The sequence below is a fragment of the Leuresthes tenuis genome, unplaced genomic scaffold (assembly GCF_036924035.1).
Source record: "Leuresthes tenuis unplaced genomic scaffold, fLeuTen1.0.hap1 SCAF_17, whole genome shotgun sequence".
In the NCBI taxonomy this organism is placed as follows: Eukaryota; Metazoa; Chordata; class Actinopteri; order Atheriniformes; family Atherinopsidae; genus Leuresthes; species Leuresthes tenuis.
Window position 1 is genome coordinate 14,413,631 of NW_027325371.1, and position 26,403 is coordinate 14,440,033.

General features: G+C 38.9%; 1 protein-coding gene across 1 annotated transcript; it reads left to right on the forward strand.

The window, feature by feature from the left end:
- The first annotated feature begins 579 nt into the window (after window positions 1–579).
- On the forward strand, window positions 580–15,518 carry LOC140273287 (voltage-dependent calcium channel gamma-1 subunit-like). The gene is made up of 4 exons (XM_072368808.1): window positions 580–1,104; window positions 11,465–11,539; window positions 12,955–13,092; window positions 13,423–15,518. Exons 1-4 carry the CDS (start codon window positions 864–866, stop codon window positions 13,653–13,655), a joined length of 687 nt encoding a protein of 228 aa, XP_072224909.1. The 5' UTR covers window positions 580–863; the 3' UTR covers window positions 13,656–15,518.
- The last annotated feature ends 10,885 nt before the right edge of the window (window positions 15,519–26,403 follow it).

Genomic DNA, 26,403 nt, shown 5'->3' on the forward strand with positions numbered 1-26,403 from the left:
ACATTTTTCTGTCTTCCCTTATCTGGATCAGCTATTGGCATCAGGTGGGACCTTTGTTTTAAACCTTGATAGCTGATTGGCTGAGTAAGTAGATCAGCTCAGTCAGACGACAACTAATAAAGGAAATCTTCCCCCCAGGAGTCCCCTGGCACACCTCGCCAGAGACAAGTGAGCTGAAAACGGTTTGGACTGAATCAGAGAGAGATGTTACAGAAAAAAAGGTCCATAAAAAAATTTGGGATTGGTTGGTAAAACAAAATAATGGTGTGGTGTCAAATTGTTTTTGATCGTAACATCTTTGATGTTGTAAGTAGAACTGCAGAAGTGGAGCACTCACAATCAATAGGTTCTACCAAAGCTTTACGTCAAAGTGTCCAATCCTGGCAAAATTATCACACCGATCGAGCAATTAGTGTAGAAAATGTAAGGACATCCAGGTACATTTTTTTCACGTCGCTGAATGGCCTCAGCGCACCAAAGACAAGCAGGGAGGGAGAGGAAGAGAGGAGCGAGGTAGAAACTAGGGCACTGTTATCTGGCCCCTTTTTACCAACCACCAGGCACAAGGCAGAGAAAGAGAAAGAAAGAGCCTTGGAGAGCTGGAGAGAGGAGAGGACATCAGCGGTGTCGTGAAGACGAGGAAACATCTGGAGTCAACATCCAACGTCAAGGACTTGAAGACAAACTACAGCGGAAGCAACTTTGGCAGCAGCCCTTGGGGTCACACACACTGTTGACACACAGCTGCACTCACACTAGAATTTCACTTGCTCGTGTCGCGGATACATACACACGTGCAAACGCGGGCACGTGCGTGCACGTACACATCCACAGCTTAGCACACACGTACATCAGGCAGCAACATGTTTGAGGAGCAAGCAACCAAGGTCAAGATCACGTCTGTGGTGATCGTCGTTGGCATGTCGGCCATGCTGGCAGCGGTGGTCACCGACCACTGGGCTGTCCTCAGCCCACGGGTGGAGAAGCTCAACGCCACCTGCGAGGCCGCCCATTTTGGCCTCTGGAGGCTCTGCAAGAAGAGCATCTTCATCGTGGAGGAGGACCCTCAGGGCAAAGGATGCGGCCCCATCAGTCTACCAGGAGGTATGGAGCCTCTTGATCCTTCAGCTGGGCGAAGGAAAACAAGTTGTAAGATGAAATTTTGTTCTCAAAGTTAAGTTTCGTGCCAAGATGTTGGCTCACCTCTGCATGCTGATGGAGTTTAAGTCTTGTGGCCTAACGACTATACTTATCGAGAGAATTTGTGTTTTAGGTGATTTGCAGTTTTTCTGGTTGTATTATCAGGGATTGTTTTCCTTTTTCTTTTGCCACTTTTAGAAAGATAGAGAAGGAATGCAATATGTAACTGGAACCAGTGAAAAATAATAAACACCATAGTGCTGATTATGAATATTTAGAAACATGCAGATGAAATCCTTAATCTTTTAATGTCTTCATTAAGGAAAGAACTACAGCATTTTTTTCTTTGGATTTCTTTGTTTCCTTGCAGCAAAATGGGATGTCTCTTTAAGATAAATTCATCCAAATTAGAGACAAGTTCTTGTGTAACGGCTACTTTTAGAGTAACAAACCAAAAAAAAAAAATGGCAGAGATGGCTTAGTCAGGTTTTCAATAAATAAAGTGATATTTTTAATTCTAGAGCAACAAATATCTAAATTTCTGTACTTTAATATCTAAAGATATTTTCCAGGATTGTGTCAGTGGAGGGACAGAAGTCAGAGAGTGTTTTTAGTCAGAGGCTTAAGTGACAGTGCGACTGTGCAACAATGTTGGCGAGCCTTTTGCCATCTGTGTTTCTGTCCCTTCCTCCATTTTCTCCCCTCGATCACGGCACATGCCGGCACATATGTTGGCGTGTGTTTGGACAATCACACAAACATGCACATAGGCGCGTGTTTGGACTAAATGTTTCACAGCTCCATGGCCAGCCTCTGAACTGTCATTATCTTCTACAGAGGAAGTCACTGAACACACTGCCAATTAAGCACACTCGAGTTGCTCAAGTCAAGTGTGTAATGGAGGAATGTTGCACTCACAACGCACAGTTAACAAAAACACAAATGTCCTCTATCTGTCAGATGAAAGGGGGCCTTAGATCATTTGTTTGCATACAGTCTGAATTTGTATGTGCCCAAATGTAGGATCATAGGATGATTTTAAACTTCCACAACTGGAGAGCTGCTTTAGACATTACATCAAAGCTACTTTGCAACTGGTTATTATCAAGCCAGGGGCAAAAAAGAGCAGTTTTTAAGGAACTAACTTCAACATTGCACTGGTAAACCTTGATTTGTAAAAAAAAAAAAAAAGTTGTGGGGCTGCAGAAACTCACTCAATTACAAGAGAGGAAAGTAGAGGCTGATCCTACCAAATATAAAGTTGATCTTTAGGTTAATTTTAAAGGGTCTTTCTCATGATTGCATTGCACACAGTATGTGATGCAAAAGGAAAGTCAAAATCATTAGATCTTGCATTCTAAAGGCACTTTCTTTTTAAATAGCCATGTAGCTTTAATTACAAGCTCTCTCTCTGAGCAAAGCCGGCCCTTGGGTAAACCAGGTCTCCTGGCCTCCTGGCTGTGTGTGCGTGCCTTGCAGCCTAACAGAGAGATTTCATTGCCATTGACTTTGCCTCCGGCTCCTGCACCTCAGGATCAGTACAAGCTTTAATGAAGTGTGGCTTCCTGCTCCAGCACATGAGTTAGAGTACACCTGGGAGACTTGGGAGGAATGACAGGGAGTGGGGGAAGAGAGCAGATAGGTGCATGTGGGCAGGAATGCATGTGGGAGATATGGAGCACTTGTGGAGAGTCAAAAGACTGAGGGAGAACAGGTCTTTCAGTCAGAAGACACAGTGTAATGTTTTTTGTATCATGAATAAGACAGAATAGACATAGAGGCAAATTAATAAGAAGTGTGACAGCTACCTGTCATAAGAGTGGGAGCACAGATACAGTTTCTTCTTTACATATTTTCTCTGGACAGGTTGATAACCTGTGGAATGTATAAAGAAAAGGTTGCAGCTGTCAGACACATAATTGCAGCTCAGCAACGGAAATAGTCCCGTGAGCACTTTCCTGGAAATTCAATGTATTTAGGTAGAAAATTGGGTGATATATTCATAATACAAGCTATTATGTTTATTGCACTGATTTAACACACACACACATACAAGGATTGGTGCCTACCCATCTTTTCTGAAGATAGGATGTGTCCTCTTCCCTTTTTTACACCAGCTGTTCACCCCTTTGGTGTGAAGATTTTTGGCTGGTTAGCTCAGTAAATAAAGATATGGGTGACACTGTGAGCTCCTAAGCACCATATTTAAATTCTAACCATATTTAAATGTTTTCTGGTCTTTCGTGTGGTTGTTTCTCAAAAGTATTTCTAGGAAAAAAAGCTGCGTCACAACCTGAAACAGGCAGGGTTAAATTTAAGACACCATTTCAAGAAGTTACTTCCCCTGCATGTCACTGTTAGCTTTGATGCCTCACTTTGTATGCTTTCCTGTTTGTGTAATTGCTTTCCCTGCCTTGATTAGTTTCACCTGTTACCTGATATCCTTTGTGTAATTAGTCTGTGTGCTTCCTCCACAGCTCGTCAGGTCGTTTGTCTTTGTTTGTTCATGCTAAGTTTATTCCTCTGCTTCCTACCTGGACCAGTTTTCCTTATGCCTTGTTGTTTTTATAGTTTCTATAGTTTTAGCTCTTTTGTTTCTTTGTTAACCAGCTCTGTGTCTATCATTTAGGTTATCTCCTCGACAATCCCAGTCTCACAGTAACATTTAAAAAGATAAATGATGAAAATCCTTTTATCCATGGATAATTTCAGTACTTTATTTTCCTTCACACCATCGTTGTCTTTTGCAGTTGGGGTGAGACTTCTCACCCAACAAGCCAGGTAGACATTTAACAGTTGTGCTGTCCTAACAGTTGTGAGAGGCTCTGTTTTAGCACCTAATTTCCACATACTCTATGTATGGAAAACAACGCGCATTCCATCCGTTCCTCTGAGAATATCTGTGATCTCCCATATGTCTCCTTCTATTTTTTTTTTTGTGGTCTGAATTTGCCTGGAGGTTGTTTACTGTGTTTCTAAATTTCTGAGAGACTGCACCATGTGCCAGGAAGTTGAACAAATAAACTTGCAAACAAGCTAACATACTACAATATTATACTATACAATCAAACTATCAAGTAACTTGTGTTTTTCAACAGAATAATTTAAACGTATTAAACAGATGGGTAGCCAGTAATAAAACAGAGATTGTGTAAACAGTCTGTCGAACATGGCTACAAACCCGACAGGCAAAATCCTCACTTGTTTTTTTGCTATGCATGGCAATTGCTGTATTGATGCAGTACTCTCAGGGCATATAAACATAAAACTAGACAAAAAAGATGCCCTCCCTTTTGTGGCTGAAGTGGTTTCCATCCATTCACAACAAAGTGCATTCTCTTAGGCAGAGCACTAGGCGGCAAACTGTGTATGTTACAATTGTCTGTCAAAGCTGTGTGATGCCTAACCTGACGAAACGATGAGTGAAGACAAAAGAGAGGTACAATAAATCGTACTATAAAAAGATCAGATGAATTGCAAAAGGAATGACATTCAGGTGTGTAACTCCACCGCCACAACCTTGAGCCTCAAAATATGGACTTTTTAGCCTCTTCAAACTGGCAAATTCTTTCGTAATAGTTATACGAAATTATTAGAGGCTTTACTGCTGTATGTAATTACAATGTCTAACTTAATTACACACAGACCCCAAAACTGAAATTCAGAGCCTAGGGCACAAGCAGCTGACTGCTCTCAGAAAGTGAGGCTGCTGCTCTTATCCACCAGCTATATAAATGCATCTAAAAGCTGGAACCTTCTAGGAAAATCTGAAGGTCAGGAGAGAATAGCAGACACTCAGTGGGTCTACATGATGAGATTAACTCGATAATAGCTAAATTGGTAAATGGACTTGTATTTGTATAGCGCTTTTCTAGTCTAACTGACCACTCAAAGGGCTTCACTACATGCCGCATTCACCCCACTCACACACATTCATACAGCACGTCTTAAGATACTAAACAACATTCATACCCCAGTGATACACTGGGAGGCAACGTGGGGTTCAGTGTCTTGCCCAAGGACTCTTCGACATGTAGCCAGAGTCGAACCACCGACCTTCCGATTGGTTGGCGACTCCTGAGCTACAATTAGAAAGAATTGGGTTATGCTCCTTATCTGAGCAAGGGTAATTATCCTTGGATATATGGCGGTGAATGAATCGAATCACTGGCACAAAGCATGTCATACCCCGGTACGATAGGTGGTGCTGTACCCATTTTAACTATCGCTAATAGAGCCACTTCCAGTTGACGTCTTCACCACCACCACCACCACCAACAAAACTAAGGCATTCGAGAAAGATGGCGAACGAAGAGCGAGATGAAGCTACGTCCCTCTACATTTGTGATGAGCAGGGTTATGGCACAAACGAGATGCACAACGGCGCATTCTCCATCGCTTTGTTTATTTCTTTCCGATGGCGGTGACAACAACAGTAATATCGTCTCCTTCGACTTCCGGGTGATGATCCCGGGAAAAAAATCGAGTATGCGCAGAACGCTCAATCCGATCCCCTGCCGTCTACATGCTCGTTCAGTGTACATTTGGATCGAGTTATTTTTCTTAATTCGATCACGAGTAACCCGATCCTTTTCTTTGTCAGATGAAGGTCTCTACATGAACTGAATAACTCAATTTTATTGTAATTTAGCCTTTAATCCAGGTTACGCATGTAACCCCACTGACTATCTGCCCTCCGCAGTTTGCTTGATACTCAATAAAGTGCTGTTGGAACCTGAATGAAAGAAGATCAGATCACACAGTTTATTTGTGATTTCTCACATGTCCAGTACTGTTGTACTTGCAGTGTTGGTCATCTTACTTTAAAAAAGTAATTAGTTACAGTTAAAAATTACTTCTCCCAAAAAGTAATTGAGTTAGTAACTCAATTACCTCATTGTAAGAGTAATTAGTTACTCAGCAAAGCAACTGTGACATTATTTTTCATGTTCTATACTATTACGTTCTATAACATCTTTATGTTAGAGATGTTTATATTAACTGATTGAAGAATAAAAACACTATATACAGTATTTTAGAACATTTGGTATTTATTTAAACTCAATAGATTGCAGCCTGCTGTGTTAGCATGTGTTGATGTGAGGTGCTTCATAAGATTCGAGTTGTTTGAGGCAGATGTGGATAAAGTCTATTTTCTTGGGAATGTTACATAAACATTCTTGCCTTTAATTAAAATGAGCAAGAAGTTTGAGGACGCTACCTTTGAATTTCCCTGGCTCGTTGTCATTGTTGCTGTCTTGTTGTGTTTGGCAGTCAGAGCGTGCAGTGAGACAGCGTGAGCAGGGCGTGATCCGCCCACCCAGCCAATCATCATCGCATTTGCAACGCCGTCATCATCCCCACCCCTGCTCTCTCCAGGCAGCTGATGTGTGGCCAAAACCTGACACTTTGCGCTTCATTCAACCAAATTGTAGTAACGCGCCACTTCACATTCTCAGTAATGGCAACGCGTTGCAAGGATGGGAAAAGTAATTAATTAGATACTGAAAAAAATAATGCCGTTAGTTACGCCGTAATACTCTAACACGGTTATTACAAACACTGTATTTGTCTGTTTCATTTAGGGTGGGAGTGTTTGAAATGCAGTTATCCACAGGCATAAACACCAATTGACATGGTATACATAGAGGGGCTATTTCGATTGTTCACATAGATTTCTCTATACCTGAAATAAAGGTTAACTATACCTCATCTGGTGTGGCTGGCAAGTTCTTGTCATTTTCTACAAATTTTAGATTCATTAGATCATGAACCAAAACACAGAAGTCAAATATGAAAACCACACTCATGAATGATATTTATATCACAGGGCGCAATGGCCTGTGGGGCTCTGTAGGGACAGAGCTTTAATAGAGTGTTTGAAACTAGAGCTGAACAGGATGGCTTATTAACCAGCACCACCACGCTACAGTTACTTTATCCGCTTCCCAATTTAATGTGTTAAAAAATGTATTTTATAAAAAAGTAATGGATTTATGGTGAGAGCACTATAACAGATTACATCCTTGATTAACCATATCCCCAAGTAAGCAACAGTGATTGGACTAAATAGCATAATCTGAATCAAGGAAGGGAGTTTGTTGTCAAGAGGAGAGTACAAAAACACCTTTTCATATCTCACTGTTAGACTGCTTTTGCAATGGAGGTGTATATCAACAACAGCAAATCAGTGAACCCAAACGACTTTTGAAATTTGCTTCCCACAAATGACGCATGATAGCTTGAGTGTTGGAAAAATCAAACCAACCCTTTATGGATCACATCATGCAGCACGGCTGGGAAATAAAGAGCATAAATGAAGCTTTTGCGTGCATGTGCATGCTCCAACACATAAGTGCACGAAGAGGCGAGGGAGAGTAGTTTATTATCAGAGATGTCTTAGAGCTTCCAAGTGGTCAAACATCATCCTGCAGTAGAAAGAAATCACCCCCTAGAGCACCTTTTCATATGTAATACCTTGGTGATGCCCCCAGTTCATGCACTCAAAATCAATGATGTCACCTTGAACCACCTTCTTCACTTTCTCGTCACCCAGTTATTTTCCTTATTAGTGTACCGGATTCCTGTCGGGAATCAAAAAATTGTGGAAGTGAGACGCTTGAATTGGCCACGGATAAAACAACTTACTGCTTCAAAATCTAACTGACTCACTTAAAAGTGTGACTAAACAATACTCATGAAACAATATATATATTCAAGATAACTGCGGCACTTCCAGAATGAGATGTCCACATGACGATCACGTTCAAATCTTACTGTTTTGTCATTCATAACAAAGGTCGGCCCGCAAACACATGACTGCATGCAGGATCTTGTGGGAAGCGAGGTCTCCCCTGTGCTGTTGTGTCCTAGTTATCAGAGCTCCTGGTGGAATAGCCATTCAAATACCGCCACCATGCATCTCATTCACATTGACCCTGAACTAGTTGGTCATGCTGTGTGGCTAGAAAAAGCACCATCTCACGCACATTAACCTAAAAACAGCTATATTCTGTGACAGTCCTCTAGATGAAACAACAACGTGTAAGGCTAAGGACCGCCTAAGGAAAACCAAAAGAATATTAGCATAAAAGGAAAAGTTGAGTTGACAGAGAAATAGTGACTGGTGAAGAGCAGAGAGTCAGGAAAATGGTCAATTAGGAGCTGCACATCAAAGAGAGAGGCCAGCAGTTTAATAGGAAGAGGTGAAACTAAAATGACAGGCGATACTTCGCTCTAATCACCCTCCCCCTGGAACTAAATCTCCCCATTAGCCTGACTGCAAGGTCGATGATACGCATCCAGATGTTCTCCTCCTCAGTGGTCATTCGCTATTTGGAGTTATGATCATGCCAGAAGAATTTTTGAACCTAATCTGGACAGTATGTTTTATCATAAAATTTGAGTGTTTATCGTGTCGACGTGCTGAGAAAAAAAAGAAAGAAATAAGAAATGACAAAAGTAAACAGTAAACTCAACCAATATGATATAAAACTTTTGGACAATACTGTAAAAGTGATGTAAACATAGCAAAATATTGAAATCCTTTGGAAAAATCAGCTGCTCTCCTTATCTTCTGTATATTTTAGCACCAACATCTAGTTGTCAGTGTCTGTGGTTTTGATTTAGCTTCTTCATCTTTTTCTTAAGTTTAGACTATTTTAGTTTAGGTCTAAGGTTTTGATTTGCTGGGACTTTTTTTTTTTCTTTTGCCGTCTCCTAAAGGTGGGGCCAAGTTTTTATAAGTCACAAGTAGGTGTCAAGTCTCTCAACTTATCCATACACATGGATAAAAAATCTCAGTTTTTCTCAGTTTTTCATGTCTTCTGTTTTGTTTGTAAGTTTTTTAAAGTCTTTTGTTCCATCACCGGCATCACTCCTGGTTGCCTACATTTCGGGTCAACCCTGCTGTAACATTACAAAGTTTTTGTTCATGGATGGATCTCTGGATGCATACTGTCCATGCATAATGGAGACATTTACAGACATAGCAACAGTATGGATCAAGAAAAAATAAATAATGGCTTAGCCTTTTGAAGCTTCCCTGTATAATGCAAAGGTCTTTTAGTCTTATCTTTGTGCAGCAGGCAGATAATAGTTGTGTTTTCATAGAGACTGGAGAAAATCTTATAGCAACACCCAAACACATATTAGCTTAGATTAGCTTGGCCCCAGAGGTAAAGACACAATATGAACGAAAACTAATGAAAATAATATATTTTCAGATCTCAGCTGCACTGTCTCTGCTTCCAATTCACTCTATCATCAATGTTTTCATCCCTTCTCACACACTCACATCCATATACATATGCACACACATACATGCACACAGTCTTCTTGATATGTGCTTTTACATGTGTAAATAGATAGGACTAGCCAAGACCTGCAGCAGCCTGTTGCTAGGTTACCTCTTTAGTGATTTTTTCTCATCCTGGGTAACAAACAGCTCCTCTGTTGCCTGGTGCACACATACACATAACCACGTAGCTAGTATGTCTGCGTACACACAGACACCGACACACAAATACTGTCTGTCCCCATGTGGACAGGGAGGGCACCTGTTTACTTTATGGGTTTAATCTCAACAAGAAAAGATATCAAGGAGAGGAAAGTAAGAACACTCACTTGGCTTTTAGGTCCTTTCCCACCCCTCCTTCTCCGCCCAGCTGTCTTTAGAGACAGCAAATAGATAGATAGATGAGTGGGAAATGGCTGCTCCCCAGCATAATTTCTCCACAGCGACGAGGCCTCACCAAAGATTGTGGTCAAAGGAGCCAAGGTTGAACAAGCAAGTGAAAAAATGTATATCTTCCGTAAAGAAATGGTGCAGGCTGATTTCTGTGGACTCACAACAGGCAACTTGGAGAACAGTTAAGGATTTAAGGACTTTGTTTTAAGATGATGGCAAATCACACAATACTGCTGGGGGGTTCATCCTGTGCAGTGATGCTTTTGTTGTAGTTGTGTATCACTGGAACAGCTCTTTAAAAAGGATATTGCAAGTTTTGCTTATTGTGCGTTGACACAGTAAAAATAATACAGCCAGATTTTTAGAGGTGTACTGCAAGGAGTGCGACAGTATTATGGTCTAACGCCCTTGCAGCTACGGGTCATTTTGTCCCTCTACAACCAGAGAGAGAGAGCTTGGTTTGGATTGTAGGAAGTTAAACACATTTTTATGTTGGATGCTGAACTCTGCTAGAACCCCTGGTTTTCTTCATAATTCTCAAGGACAACATTTCCAGGCACAGCCAAAGCTCAGACACTGTCTGACTTGATGTGCTGAAGAAAGCATTTTTACTTTGAGCAGATGATGTGGTCGTGTTGGTATCACTGAACTGGGGTGGGTTTTAGCTGAGGGTGTAGCAGCTGGAATTAGGGTTAACACCTTTAAACCTGAGGCCACTGCATTAAGCCAGAGAAAAATGATTTATATAGGATGAGTATCAATTGTTGCCACAACTGAAGTATTTGGGGCCCTGTTCCTAAGTAAGGGAAGAGTGGAGATTTACTTTCACATGTCTGTTTACATGTTGTGAAGAGAAAGCTGAACCAAATGGCAAAACTGCTGATTCACTGTCCAATCTATGTTCCTACCCTCTACTATGGTCACTGACTGTGTGTAGAGACTGACAGAAAAAAAAGGGGATTCAAGTGGTGGAGATGAGTTTTCTTCAAAGGGTGTCAAGTTTGGCCTTTCGAAAAAGGACAAACAAAATCTCAGTCAAAGGAGCTGCTACTGTTTCTTTACATTGAAGGGAGCCAGATAAGATAGTTTGGACAATGGTCAGGGATAACTCTCACATGCCTGCCAGGTGAGGTATTTTGGGCATTTCCTACACTAGTAGTGCAGTGGTTATGTCACTTTACTGGCTTGGTTATGTCTTGGTGTCTTCTCAGAAAAAAAACAAAACATGGGGAAATGGCCTGGAAGATAAGACGGAGGTCTGATCATCTCTGCTTAGATTCCTTCCCTTATGTCCAAGACCTTGATAAAAGGTAGAAAATGGAAATAGAAACATTGCTATGCAAACAATAGGCTGCTGAAGGTAATGGATGCATTTAATACAACTACCGATTTGCCAGTAGGAAAACACTAATTAAGAATTTGCACTGAAAGTACAAGATAAAGCATTAGCTATGTGTCTCATTATTGTAGGTGTAATTTTTCAGCTAGTTAATGGGATTCACTGAGATTTTGCACTCCAGAAAAATGGTTGGTGGCACAGAGCAACAGACACACAACCTGACAGACTTTTTTTTATCTCCCTCATTCTGTCTCTTTCCCTTTCTCCTGCTGCCCTTCCTGTCTTTTACTCTGCAGCAAAAAACTGCTCCTACTTCAAACACTTCACATCGGGAGAGGAAGCTGAAGTTTTTGAAGTCAAGACCCAGAAAGGTGGGTGTCTCCTCACAGTCACTCAAACATGAGCTACCCCAGCATACGACTGTACCTGAGATACAGAAGTGAACATATTTCCATGAAACAGCTCTTCTGTTTCTATGGAGACTGGTTGATGCTTTCAGCTTTGAGACACCAAACCATTGGAGAACACTGCCAGACACTCGTGAAAGCAGGCAATTACCAATTATTGCCTTTGATAAATCAACAATGACATACACTGGGTACACTTCTGTACTTGTAGTAGTCACTTATGATATTGTAGATATATTGTGTGCAGACAGGATCAGAAAAGTTAACTTTTTTTTTGTGAATACATTCCCAACAATTCTTAAGCCTTACTTTGCGCGCAGATTAAATGTGTGCATTTATGAAAAACATTTTGCTGCTCACATTTATTGTACTCATTGGAATGTGAAATGTTCTTTGATTTTATCGTTTTTGTTTTTTCACCTTTAAGTCAGTCCCATTCTGTTCTTGCTTATTTCTGTTTATTTTGTTGTATTCGATTTTCTGTTCCACACCTGTTTTGAGCTGATTATCCTTCTTTTCTATCCAAACACACCTGTTCATATTTTCCTCTGCATATGTACCACTTGGTTTCCTTTGATCTTTGCTAGATTTTCCAGCATTGGTATGTCCTCATGCACACTATGTATTTCTTTGTTTAAATTTTTGGTTTCTGTCTTGTTTAAAAATTATTCATTTATTTCTCATCATTCAGCCTCCAGCATGCATAGTTGTGTTTTGATTCTATTCACTATTGATACATGAGATAATGTACATTTATTGTTGCAAAGTTTAAAAACTGGGTATAACAGGAGGTACTAGGACAAAAATGGCGTATTGCACTTGCATAAAGTATAAGTATGAACTAAATGAAGAAGTGAGAGTGTGAGAGGTTAATGTACACAAGGCATTATTTCAGAGTTGGTGTGGTGAAGTAGAAAAGGACCTTTTATGGTAATTTTCATCGTAGCTGGAGTGTTACAGAGAAGCAAAGATGAGATAATCTTTATCTCAAAACCACACAAAAGGGGCGGGGATGGGAAGACAGACACATGTTCTCATCATTTTGTCATAAACCTGCAGCATCTTATCTGTCATGCAAATGCCAGTATTGCTGGTTTGGATAAATGACTGTTTTTTTTTTTTAAAGTGAGGCTCATTTAAAGGCTAATTATCTGTGTCATAAGTTGGTTAAGTGCTGTATCAAAACAGTTATTATCTGAGCGATACTGCAAACTCCCCATCTGTTCCTCCACATTTGTCTTTGCCATCTCTTTTCATTTAATTTTCACTCACTCTTGCCCCCTCACAGATTTTTTTCTCTCAATATTTCCTTTTGTTTACATTTCTACTTGTTATTCATTATGTGTTCTAATTCTTCGTACTCTCTCCTCTCTGCTCAGAGTATAACATTTCAGCAGCAGCCATCGCCATCTTCAGTCTGTTCTTTATGATCTTGGGTACCCTGTGTGTCATCTTCTCCTTTGGGAAGGGACGGGACTACCTGCTACGGCCTGCTGGGATGTTCTTTGCCTTTGCAGGTCAGATATTGCAGACAAGGACACTTTTGCTTCTTATTTTACAGCTCAGCTCGATATAAAGTGTCTCATGGTCATTTTCTTGTGTATCTTTTTGCTTCATGATAAAAAAAAATGATCCAACTAATTTAGAGTTGACAAAGCAGATTTTTTCACAGATCTTTTTTGAGTTGTTCAAGTCTCATTCGGCCCTGCATGAAGTGCTAGGGAGTCAAAATAAAACTAGTTTTCTTCTGCTGTTCCAGTTTTGACAATATGAATTGCATTAATGCAAATTAACTGTCTGCTTTGGAAAGCTCATTACAAGTCGTTTTTTTTTGTTTTGACACACAGGCCTTTGCATCATCATTTCTGTTGAGGTCATGCGTCAGTCTGTGAAGCGAATGATCGACAGTGATGAGACCATCTGGATTGAATACCACTACTCCTGGTCTTTTACCTGCGCTTGTGCTGCCTTCACATTGCTCATCCTCAGTGGTGTTGCCCTGCTTCTTATCTCCATGCCCCACATGCCTCGTAACCCCTGGGAAACCTGCATGGATGCAGAGCCTGATACCTTAGATTAGCCAAAGGTGGTTCAACAGGCACATCTGTTTAAAAACAACAAAAATTAAGTGGTTTTGTATCATTTAGCCCTTTAACTACCTGTCCAGTAAATCCAAAGGGGGAAAATTAAGTATGTAAAATACATTTGGAATCTGTTAAGAATGAAGAACTTCAACTAAAACTGCTCTGAAAGAAGCCATTTTGCATTCTATAATTAGCATTGTGCATTTCCTAAATTCACATTATTGATTTCTTATAAAGTCAACATGATTTAATCATTTTCAGTTGCCATGTCATATGTGAAGGTAAAACAAATCAAGTAAACATAGCTCTCTCCTCGTGTTTTGCAAGAGGCTGTAGCCACACAATACTTTGTCTGCAGAATGTTTGTGAAGGGGTCACTTACAAAATTAAAAGAGTGGTTATAGGTTATCTTTTATGAGTTGTGTTGCAACAACCAACACAATCACCAACACCACTCAAAAAGAACTTGGTTGCAGATTACATTATCTACACAAATGATCACATTTAGCGTTAAAACACACGTTAAAACACAGTTTTACACTTCACATTCAATTGCTCTCACGACTACGGGTGGTCGCATCTTCTTTGAGCAGAATTATAGGTCCTATCTGCCTGCATGAACAAACAACCCATAGGAACATTGCAGGGAGCAGGACAGCCTCCCAATTGTTCATAATCACTTACAACTACTTCCACATGGCAGTACACAAATATTGTGACATTTTTATGTCAGTTTGACAAGGGAGGAAGCAAACTTTATGCCTGCAAAGAGCTGCTTAAGCCTTAAACATTATGCATTAAACATTAAGAAGTTTCATTGAATTTGTACAGTAGTTTAAAAAAGTCAAAGAGCTTGCGTTAGCAACAAATACAGCAATAAATAAATGAAAAGAAATTAAAGCTAATGGCAATTTTGTGTCAAATTTTTAATTTTGTAATTGTAATCTGCAAATATGTATGTATATATAACTTTTAACTGTTAAAATAACTGGTTTATCCTGTCACATTTTCTTCAACGTTTGATAAGAAATTTGACTTTTTAGAAAATTTGTATTTTTTAATTACTGCTCGGAATACTGTGCTGTGCCTGTTTTTCTTTACAGCTCTGATTTTATGATTTTTTTGTGTGTGTAAGTATTCCATTGATTTTAAAATGCTACTTTAAAGCCTGAAGCGTGTGCTGCCCTGTTCTGCAGACAGTTGAATTGTTGCAGTTAGATACAAACTTCATTCAGACCTACACCTACACCTAATGTATCATTTTTCAGTGAGTCATTGTGGCCCTGCAGTTATTCAGCAAGTGCAGGTGAAGTGAAATTAAAGATGCGTAAATGATAATGACAGTAACATTACATTTTGTAGCTTCTAAGTGGAACATTTCCAAATAAAGAGATAATTAATAGTTGTTGTTTTTTTTCTCAGACAATTTTCAAAACAAAAATTTGCATCTTCCGTATTTTCATTTTAGTTCTGATTCTGTGCAAAGTTCTCAAGATTGCTGCCATCGTAGCCAGAAGCTGCTGACCTGTTGAGTTAATTAGCATCACAGGATTGCATATAAATAGCACGCAACTTCAAGCACATTTCACATATCATGTCTACACATTTCATGCTTTTCAAGTGGCATTTTTTTTAGACCTGAATGACAGCCGAAAAGGTTAGCGCCAGTCAAGTTAGAGTGCTGTCCATGAAATGAAACTTGAGAAGCTAAAATAATATTGGAAGGGAAAATATTTGTTCTGCTTTTATCTTTTTGCTATTTAATGATACCATTTGAAAAATACAGATTTTTGTGTAAGACTCAATAAATTTAGTAATTCTATGAACATCATTTGTATTCTGCATTTATAAACGCTCTGACATTGCTATGGTTGTCTTTTTTCCAAGATAATAAAACAAAGCTTGACTACTTTTTTCTTGCTCTTTTACTGTGTTTTATATGAATTCTTCTACATGAATAAGCCAGTGCATACTCATGTTAGCGTCCCTCTGCTTCAGATACTGTTGGAATCATTTTAATCTCAATCAAACAAGGTCTTTCCTCCATATTATCATTTGGTATGTTTGCATACTGAGATTGAGAGCCGAAGCTCATTTACTCAGGCACATTTCAAATCTTTTTATTATCAAGCATTCAAATACCTTCATGTCATTACACAATACTCTCATATTCAGTTCCGGGGAATCTCTCAACCAGAAAATGTGGTTCAATTGAAAGACAAACCTCTTGAAAATTATCTGGAGACCTTACACACAGTATGTCAAGGCCTCTCAGGATTGGATGTAATAGATGCACAGAGCTCCCTTAATGATTCATGAGACCTTTACCTTTAAGCTATGGGAACAGTTCAGCCAGAGCGCAAACTAATATACAACCAGGAAATGCTTTATACAATATAATCTGTTTTATCCCTAGAAGTTTGCCTGGGTTTTGTGTTATTTTTGCTGCTTTAAACCCATATATATGTATGCGGGTATACACAAATATATCACATAATATGTCACATTATGTCCAGCATTGAAGTTTTCCAAACAGGCTCGATCTTCTATGTTTTTTCACATCTGTGTAATGCTTTTTGAGAGTTGTTTGACCACTACAGAGACACAAAAAAATAAATATCAATAAAACATTGCAAAATGGCATCTGATAAACTGACTGATTTTGTTATTCAGCTTAAAGCATTTCATGACAATATAAAAAATACAAGAATTACAAGGAGTTCAAGGATAGGATATTTAAAGAAGTTTTGGAGAAATGGTAGGAAGGCTACCGATAACAATACAAAGGATAAAGTTTAGGCTGGGATTTTGTTCAAGGAAACTAATCAAAGACTATTTATTTATATTACTACATTTTTTTATTGTAAGTTGAAGCTGTGAAGAAAGAAGAAATATATATATATTAGAATATTTAAAGGTCAATTAACATAAAAAGGGATTAAAATATTGCTGTGCAAGATTCCAAAGACATTTTGTAGTTTCACACCTCTAAAAAGGGTCAAATATGGACAAATGATGTGAGAACAGACAGGCTGTCTGTGGATGAAATGTTTACTGCAGCCCTTACATTTTCAGTTTTCCTGTACAGTACAAAGTGTTCCAGAGGAGCTCATGGATTAATAAACACAACTGTAGTAGAATTTGTGCTGTTCGAGCGTGTAGTGATGACATTTGCTGCCTCCTGCTCTTTTTTTTTCATCTTGCCAATATGTTGCTTTTCACTTTTTAATTTGTTCATTTCAATTATCCAAACACACGCTGATATTGATGCCAAAACAGTGATTGTTAGGAAAACATTGCTGAACTTGTCAGTCATTCTGAACATGCTCTGAATAAAACACTGCAATACCCGGACTTAGAATTTACTTCAGAGGCTGCCCAGAGTTCATGGACGTCACAGGGTTTGCGTGTACATGCAGTTTCACACTCTGTAGATTGTAGCCTTTTGCAGGTTTTGCTATAAACCTTGACTGTGCTTGTTTGTGCATGCTAAGACTGTGAGTTGATTTTTATTTTCTTACAAAAGATAGACTTTATTGCTTATGGACAAACAGCATATGATCCCATTAACAAAGGTTAGGCTGGGAAAAGGGAGTGATGGTGGCACGAACGTTGTCTTGATTTGAAAAATGCTGTAAAACAAATAGAACACAGATCCGGACACACACACGGTAACTGACACATTAACAGCCAGCTGACGTATGGTATTGCAGAAAGAAGACAGAGGAGGGATGCAAAAGAGGGACTTGTTCTAACCATCAATTCTTACACATGATTACTCTCAGGTCAAACTGACTCAACATCACATATGTAGTATAAATGGATGGAGACGGTGCACAGTGTTCACTCTCTGACAACATGTTATTTTCTGAAAATAAACCAAGACTTACGAGCCACCTGTTGAAGAAATGATAAGCAGTGACTTTTTGTTATTTCTTTAAACATCGAAGACAAGTCGATATTTTGTCAAACCAACTAAAAAAGAAAAGAAAAAAAAAGAAGCAGTTCTATATAATCATATTTACAATGCATGCAAATCAAAAACATTCTGTGACAGTCTATGATTACTTAAGTTTTATCTTAGATTATATGAGTTATCAGTACTGCAATATTGCTCCCAATGTTGCGGGAAAACAAATAAAGTTGTTATTTAGTCATCAATATGAATATTAGATGATGAGATGAAAAGCTTTTCCCAACTTTTTGCTGATAAGGGAAGCTGATGTTTTCAGAAGTCGTCCAGTTCTTTGAGTCACTGCTATGAATTTAAAGCCGTCAGTCCCTTCCCTGACCTCTGACTGAGTGCTGTCAAAGCTGTTACTCACCACAATACAGAACAAGCATTTTTCATTCAGCCTTGGCCTTTGGGGAGTGCATGAGCTAGCAAAGAGGTTTAAAATCACAGTCTTACATTTCTCGCAAGTTCTCTGGAAAGGGGAGGAAAAAAAGAAAAGAAAAATTAAACCAAAATGATTGGACTGGAGTGAGGACAGCAAATCAGAGACCCAGACATACATGGCAATCTGAAAAAGTGCAGATGGGCATGAGCAAGCAAAGAAGGCTGACTAAAAGAAAGCATGAGCCTCCATGTTATCTTCACTCTTTTATATATGAAACACATGCCAGCCATAACAGATGTTATTCTACTGTGCGTGTCTCATTAACAAGAAAAACACAGCAAACAGTGATGGACAAACAACACAAGCCAACAACCATTAGGTTTATGATTTTAAAATGCAAGTTGTGACCACAGTTTTTTAACTCTAAGTGGGAACTCTGATATATCCAATGATCATTTCTCTCAATACACGAATACGGTACATTGTCTGCCAAACGTCTTGGTTTGTCTATTGATGCGAACACTTGGCAGAAGTGTACTGCCTTTTGGCATGTTTTGGACGTGGGACACTCTTTCTTACTGTTTGGCAGCATGTGACTGCACTCTACAATCTGAAGATAAGAGAGAGTGGTGTTTGCCAAGATTACTCTTTTGCTTGTCCGAACTACAGCCATTTCACCTTAAGAAGACAGTGACACCAACACTCAAGTCAGCCTGAGGTCATACTTTCACCGCGGTTTACGCTCTTCTTTAGTGACTAGATCTATTTTCCTTCAATCCTGCCTCTCGCTCTTTCTGACTCACTGCCATTTTCTATCCCTCCTCATCATGTCATTTTTTATGTCTTTCTCTACTGCCCACACTCTGCTCTTTCCAATTTTCCTCTTTCCAGACAGTCTCTACTTTTTCTTCCTTGTCTCACATTATTGTTTTTATGATCTTTTTCTTGAATGTCCTCATCTCTATCTCTTTGTGCTTTTTTTTATTGCCTCTACACTTTGTTCTACGTGTTCTCTTCTAAATCCCTTTCATTTCTCAGCCTTTTTCTTTGTTTTCTAAGTCGGCTACAATCTTCTCCTCTTTTTTTCCTCTTCTTTACCTTTCCCCTCTTTGATTCTATCCTCTGCAGGTGGCAGTGAGATAGTGGTTATCTCTCCACCCTCTTTTTATCTGCTTTTCCTCGCTTTTCTCCTCCCCTCTACTCCCTCTCACCTTCGCTCTCTCTCTATCTTTCTGCTCCAGTGAGCTCTTGAGCAGGCACTCTGATGTCTAATGACTTGGATCGGTAGTGACTGTTGAGAGGAGATAGAACTGTAATAAGGCAGTTCAACACAGCACAAGAGTGCAAAGCACTACCGGTGCTTCATCTGTACGTGTTATTGACTGTACTCGAGCCTAGAAGCAGCAGAAGAGGAGCTGATGTAGCATGTATGTAGAAATGAACAGTTTTTGTCATATTCAAATATGTTTGATGCTTTTATGGTAAAAAAACAAAACAAGAAAGAAGTGGATGAGAGAGATTTTAAAAAAAGAGGAAAAGGATGTATTTTAACAAATAGATGTTCTAAAAATCCAAAACTTGATGTAGAACATTTCATAAATCGACCCCTCCTGAGTGATTTTAAAGGGATTTTCACTTTTTTTCCTGTGCTTGAGAGTTTATATTTGGGTGTCTGAATTCAATATCAGCTCAAAAACACAACCCTGTCGTGTTTGTTTAGGCCCCATACATCTGAAACAGAGTCTAAAATAACCTGCAATAATGTAACCAAGGTGATTGTAAGGTGATTACATGTCTGTGTAATGCTCATCACAAATTGTCCTGATTTGTTCAAACAATAGTTCACAATCTAAACATTATTACAATGCAACTGGGGAAAATGAAGAACATTTAGCCAAAATCCGATTTAACAGATACAATTACCTGATATTCAAGCATTTTCTTAAAACCAATAGATTCATATATTTTGTTGACTGTTAATTCGAAAGTCAGGGATCACAGGCATATCTATTTTTATTTTTTTTTATATAGATATAATTACTGATCTGCTCTCTAAGTTACCACAATGCCTGTCTGTATTGTAAGAGATGTATTCGTGTTGTTACCACAGTGTGACACAAAATAATCTTGATGACAAGAAACATATTTAAGATTATCAAAGTGGAAATAATCACAAAAGAGCTGGAAAAAAATAACAAATAGGATGCATAACAACCCAAATGTGATAGAAAGTTACCTCAAAGAAACACAGGTAGATGACAAATAGATGCAAACTCAAATACATAACACAAAATATATCAGAAAAAGACTACAAAGAGACACAAAGGGATGAAATTAAGTGTTCAGCTGTAGGACAAGTAAGGAAAACAGTGTAATTTGTCTGATGTGAGTGTTCCACTATTATTGTTCAATAGGTATGAAGCTAGAAAATATTTAGCATAACTTAGCATAAGGACTGCTGAGCACTAACTATACAAAAGTCTAGGCTTGATAAATAGCAGGTTAATCTTGTCTCTTTAATATGGACAGAAATTCCACATGGTTTTGTTTTGTGGCATCCAAAGGTTCATGGAGTTCCTGGTGGTCACTTGAAAACCGATCCCAGACAAGAATTAACTCACAGAACAGCAAAGTGTCACATAACAGTTTGCACTTTTCCAGATTGAGCGCACATATATGACAAATATAAACTAAACTACAGAAATATCCCTTTAGTGTTCCTTCATTCATTGTGATTATAGGTAGTGGCCCCACAGATCGAGGGTAAGATCAGATGTGCTCAGCGTAAGAACACACACACATATGTCAACACATGCCCAGCTCTTGCTACCACGGGCAAAAAGGAGCAGTGAAAAGTTCCACTTTTATTTTCTTTGTGAAATATTAACATAAGCCTGTTTTCAAAATCAAGAGGGATGAGACATTGAAGAAAAGGTCGGGCAATAACTGCCCTAAACACACACATGCGAACAGGAAGTAGCTGTTAATGAGGAGCATGGGAGCATCATTTAGTTCGGCTTTTGTAAAACAGATTTGAGAACCACTATTGTGTGTGTTCTTTTTTTCTTTTTCTTTTTTTTTTGATGTTGTGTAGGAGAATAACAGCGACAGGAAGTGAAAAAATGAGTAGTTCTCTGACTGACAAAGCAAGCACAGAGTAATCACACAAAGGACAGCAGATTTTCCCGTTTTTATTGGGAGACTTTGGTAAACAGTAATAATGCAACAGTAATTTCCTTTTCTCCCTTATTGGTGTCTGTGTCTGATGTTTCTATATCAGCTGTTTTTCACTTTCCGCTGGCTTCTTGCTGATCTTTCTATCTTTCTTTTGTTCAAATGGAGCCATAATAAGATCATTTGTGTTGAAAAAGAGAACTAATCGAGTTCTAACTAGCTTTTTTTTTCTTAGCTGTTTGATATGATGTTATAAGAGAACAGCCCATGAACCCATCAATTCTTTTACTTCCACAAAAATAAATGAAAGCTTTCCTTTATCCTCCTATTCATTTTGCATCAACATCATCATCATTTTACAATTGACCTTAATGCTCCTCAATATACAAACTGATTTTGTTTGTTCCTTTTTAAAAACTTTGCCAACATGAAAAACGCCAGATTATTCATAGCTCTTCTCAATAATCAAGCTTCAAGTAATCCTTAATTTGTGATCACAGTTCTTTTGGTTCCTCTCAAACCTTTTGCACGTCCACCTTCCAGGCTTTAAGGTTTGAACACTTTGTTGCTGGTAATTTAGTTGTCTGCACAGATTCTGCTTGAGATTCAGGACTGGACTACAGGTGACCGCTCTAAAATGTACAATATTCTCTGTTAACCGTCTCTCGAACAGTTTGGCCATGTGTGTTCATTAACTGTTTTCTTTCAAGGTACATTGCCGCCAAAGTTCAAGTTTTTTTACAGACTTCCTGAAGTTCTCCTCAGTTCTAATGTAGTTCTCTTTTTCAACGTTGCCATTAACTTTGATGAGTTTTCCTGATTTGTTGGCTGTAAAAAAAATGAAAACATAAGCACTACAATCCCACCTCCGTGCTTTATTATTCTTGGGGTTAAATGCTTCTCCTTTTTTTGATAACAATAAGTCTTGTCCTTGCATCCAAACAACTTAGTTTTTGTACACATTTGACCTCAGAATGGATGACCATATGCTTTCTTCTTTGTCCAGGTGATGCTTCGGCAAAGCGGAGTCCAGCGTGCTCAGGTTGAACCAACACTGACCTTCAGCCCTTTTTGTTGCTTTAACAGTTTTGCCAGAATTGCTCAGATTTTCCAGGATGCTCTTTGTGGTGATCTTTTGATTTGTTTGGACCTGTGTGTACTTCTTACACTTTGCACTACAACCACTGGGACTAAAAAGTTGGGCAACTGGTTCAACATAAAGTTTTCAATTTTCAGTGAACTACTCCACCAAATGTTGTCAATTTATAGTTGATTATATTTCTCTAAAACACAAAGAACCATGACTATATAAAATGGTCTTTTAGCTCAGCTTTCCAGTAAAGTGATATGACAATTTTGGATTTCAGTGTTTCACTGATTCTTTGTAATTTGCTTTTTGACATTTTCAGCCACAAGAATTATATTAATCAAAGAGTAAATTAAACATTTCCGTGGGTATGAATAGTTTCTGTTAACTGTAGGAAGTTCAAGCAAAAGGTTCTGAACATTTTGAGTTTTGTCAGAGAAGAGGAGCCTAGCTCTTTGTTCACAGCATACTGCATTCACACCACACACTCAGGTACTCTCTACGCTGTCATACAGCTAATCGTACCTATGAATGACGCAGAATGACCACTTTCTCACTTGTATGGTAAAAGCGCTCATCTCCATCAAGCAGCGACTGTGACTCACTCAGAGGCAACGTGGGAGGAAAGCACATAAGCATGGCCAAAGTTTTCTCAATCTTAAATTTGATTTTTCTCATTATACACTGCATGCTCACATTTTGGTTTGGGCTCTATGGTCACCATGGTGACCATGACCGAGCAAAAATGAAGGGAAAAGCATTTTCGTGCTGTGTAAGGCAATGGCCAGCAATGTTAACATGTTGTTTACCTTAACGGGATGGTCATGTTTTTGGGTTTTGTGCAGGAAAAAAGTGATCGCTATTTGCAACATGTGCACTATTGATTGGCATGTTTTTTTAAACAGTGAACACAAAGAGAGCGTCAGGAAAACACTCTTCCCCTAACACAGATATCAATTTCAGCTCTTCACAAAACTTAAGTCTCTTCAGAGTCAGTGAACACAGCAGCTTCTCCCTACTCTTAGCTGATAAAAGGTGTGTGTTACTGATTCAGCTCAGCAATCTCCCGTCATGTTATCTGCCTCCTCGGGTTCCACTTCTAGGCCACAGCAGCCATGGCAAAATGACGTTTCCTCCGTAACATGAATGGCTGTTTCATGGTTGACAAAAGCTGTCAGTTGCTCGACCTCCAATCAAGAAAACGTGGATGAAATTAACTCTGTCTCATTATCAAGTTGCTTTATCCATCTAGGTTGTCCACCCACCTTGATCATCATTCTGTTTTGACACTGGTTTATTTTTACTTTGTTCATTTGCATCAGGTTTGTGCGTCACCATCATAAGTACTGTATGTACCCAGCTCCTTATCTAATATGTCCCTTAATTCCATCTGTCTGCCTGCCTATTCAGGGTAATATATTTAGATTATAATTTTGCTTTCTGAAAGTAAAGCACTAGGTCAGTTAGACATACCTTAATTTAGGGCTTTCCGTTTTACACTACTTTTCCCCCCATTCTATATGCCGGCAAACAAAATGATCATTTTTAATCCACTACATTACTGTGCCATATCATCTTTGTTTAAGGCCCAAAGATAAAAAAAATGCTTTAAACAGATAATTTACATTAAATTAAGAGAGAATGCAAACAAACATAATGATAACCAATACACAGATTTTATTGCGTCTTTTTCCATGGATCATCTAAGATCTCATTTGATTGATCTATTTAATGGCCCACTTCACGGCATCATAAGTCTTGGTTGGAGCTATTCATAATGTCACACTTGTGCCAACTGTAAAATCTCATATAGAGCAAACCGTTCTCACAAGAACTACCAAAGAAAGAACAACTATAATATTTATAACCAATAAAATGCTTTTAATGTTTCTTCTGTCTGGAATTTCCCTGCATCTTCTGATAGTTTATGCAGCTTATTCATTGCTATTCAAGCAATATTTCAAGTTTTCAGATGCCCTCTTTGCAGTGAAAGATTTTAGCTCTCTCTAAAGGCTTTGATGGAAATTAGGTACACAGTTATTGTAGGTCATGTCAACTGTTCATTTTTTCCTTGTCAACCGTTCTTTTGTGAGGCTGGATGAGTGCTTTGTGTTCATATTCTTCTGAAAGATCCAAGACTTTCATCTCAAGCATAGTTTTTTGACACTTTGAAATCTCTAAATCCCCCGGGTAATCTTCTGACTTCATGATTCCCTTTTCCAATACTAAAAAGCAGTAACGGTACTCAGTAACATTGAACCGCATTCCTTAACTTTGGTGTTTTACAGGTTGGTTCTAGGATTGAATCCTGGCTGGGAGCCTTTCTGTGTGCAGTTTGCATGTTCTCCCCATGTTTGTGTCTGGCTTCCTCCCACCGTTCAAAAACATGCATGTCAGGTTAACTGGTGACTCTAAATTGTCCCTAGGAGTGAGTGTGAGTGTGCATGGTTGTGTGTCTCATTTGTCTCCATGTGACCTTGTGGTGAACTGGTGACCTGTCCAGGGTGTAACTTGCCTCTCGCCCAGTGACAGCCAGGATAGGCTCCAGCCCCACTGCGACCCTAAATTTGAATAAGAGGGTATAGAAAATGGATGGATGGATGTTTTGTAACAGAACCATGATCCCTCAGACTCTGCTTACACTGTTTACATTGAACAACATAAATGAGAGTCATGAACTGAAGCTGACAAACTGAAAAAAAAAGCCATGTTAGCACAGATCTGTTAGATTTTTTGTTGTCTCACTATCATCATTTCTCACATAATCAAACTGAAAGGAGAGAACTGTTCTGCTTTGTTTTCCGGGTAATGCGTGAAAAACAAAAAGCAGGCCAATGCGTCTGTCTGTATTGACACAGTATGTGTGTTTACAGCACATTGAGTGACAGACTCTTTTCCATTCCAATCACTGCTGTTCTTTGAGGGAGCGAGGTGCCTACATTATTAATCTGCTGCATTTCAGGCTGACACGGGTGACTGAACCTGGCTATCAAAGACAACAACCCATTTACAGCAAATACTTCAGTGCACCCCACCACCAGCACCGCACCACACCACACCACACTGGTAAATGTAATTTCAGAGGCAAATTATAAAGCAAAGGGAAAATCAATGGTGCATCTCACAACATTTCCTCATCTGTTATTTGCAAAACTGACGTGATATTCTCCCAGGCTTTCAATGTAAATCAATTAACTTACGGAAATGAACTCAGTTGAAATACACTCACAAAGTAGTAACAAGGCAAGGATGGAGAGAAATAGTGGAAAAGAAGGATTGCAAAGTGCATTTTACTGGGATGAAATCATATCTATTGTCTTCATAATGACAGCCGATGACGAAATATCAACAAGGATTAAAAGAAAGTTTTTTTTATCACCAGTTAGGTTTTAGACACAAAACATACAACCAGAATGTGTGTTTGTGGCTAAACGAAGCAAGCTAAAGGAAGCCAATATCATCAGTAATATTATGATGAAGAATTAATTAATTCATGGTATGTCTGTGTTCCCACTCCAGGAGTAAAAAGGAGGATGAGGGGAGGTGTGTGTGTACAGCTTTCATCATGGTGGAGCTAGCACCTTAGAGCTCTTCTAAAGAACTCATTAGCCTCCACCTGAGAGATCATTAACGTTCCCATCTTTGTCATTGTCATACCCTCACTAGCTTGACCTCTTCCCACTCCTCCCTTTAATCCTCTATCCCTTTCATTTTCCTTTTTGATGTTTCCTACTCTACTGTTCTGTCATTATTCTTTGCCATCAGTATCTGCTGCAAAAGCAGCCATAATCTTCCTAATAGTCAGATTTTTAAACAAGCCTGTTTGGGGGGTCTTATTAGTGCAGTTTTGGCTATGCGTCCACATCGTCACATCATTACAACACTGTGTCAAGCTTGGATAGCAGTGTGATCAGTTAATCACACAAGTTTTTGAAAAACTTTTGCGAAAGACCAGAGTCTGTTATCATCTCATTAAAGAGATGTCAGCAACGGTTATAAATATATCATTAACGTGGTCAGTAGGAGTCCTTCTTCTTCTACTTACTGAAGCCTATTGAGCCTCATGGGAGGTGGAAAACACCTTCTGGTTATAACTATGGTAAAAGATGATAATATCCATTTAAAGGCCTAACATTTTAGTCA

Coding starts and splice junctions, on each gene's coding strand:
- LOC140273287 (XM_072368808.1), top strand. CDS start 864: ATGTTTGAGGAGCAAGCAACCAAGGTCAAGATCACGTCTGTGGTGATC. Junction 1,105..11,464: donor CCCCATCAGTCTACCAGGAG/GTATGGAGCCTC, acceptor TTTACTCTGCAG/CAAAAAACTGCTCCTACTTC. Junction 11,540..12,954: donor TGAAGTCAAGACCCAGAAAG/GTGGGTGTCTCC, acceptor CTCTCTGCTCAG/AGTATAACATTTCAGCAGCA.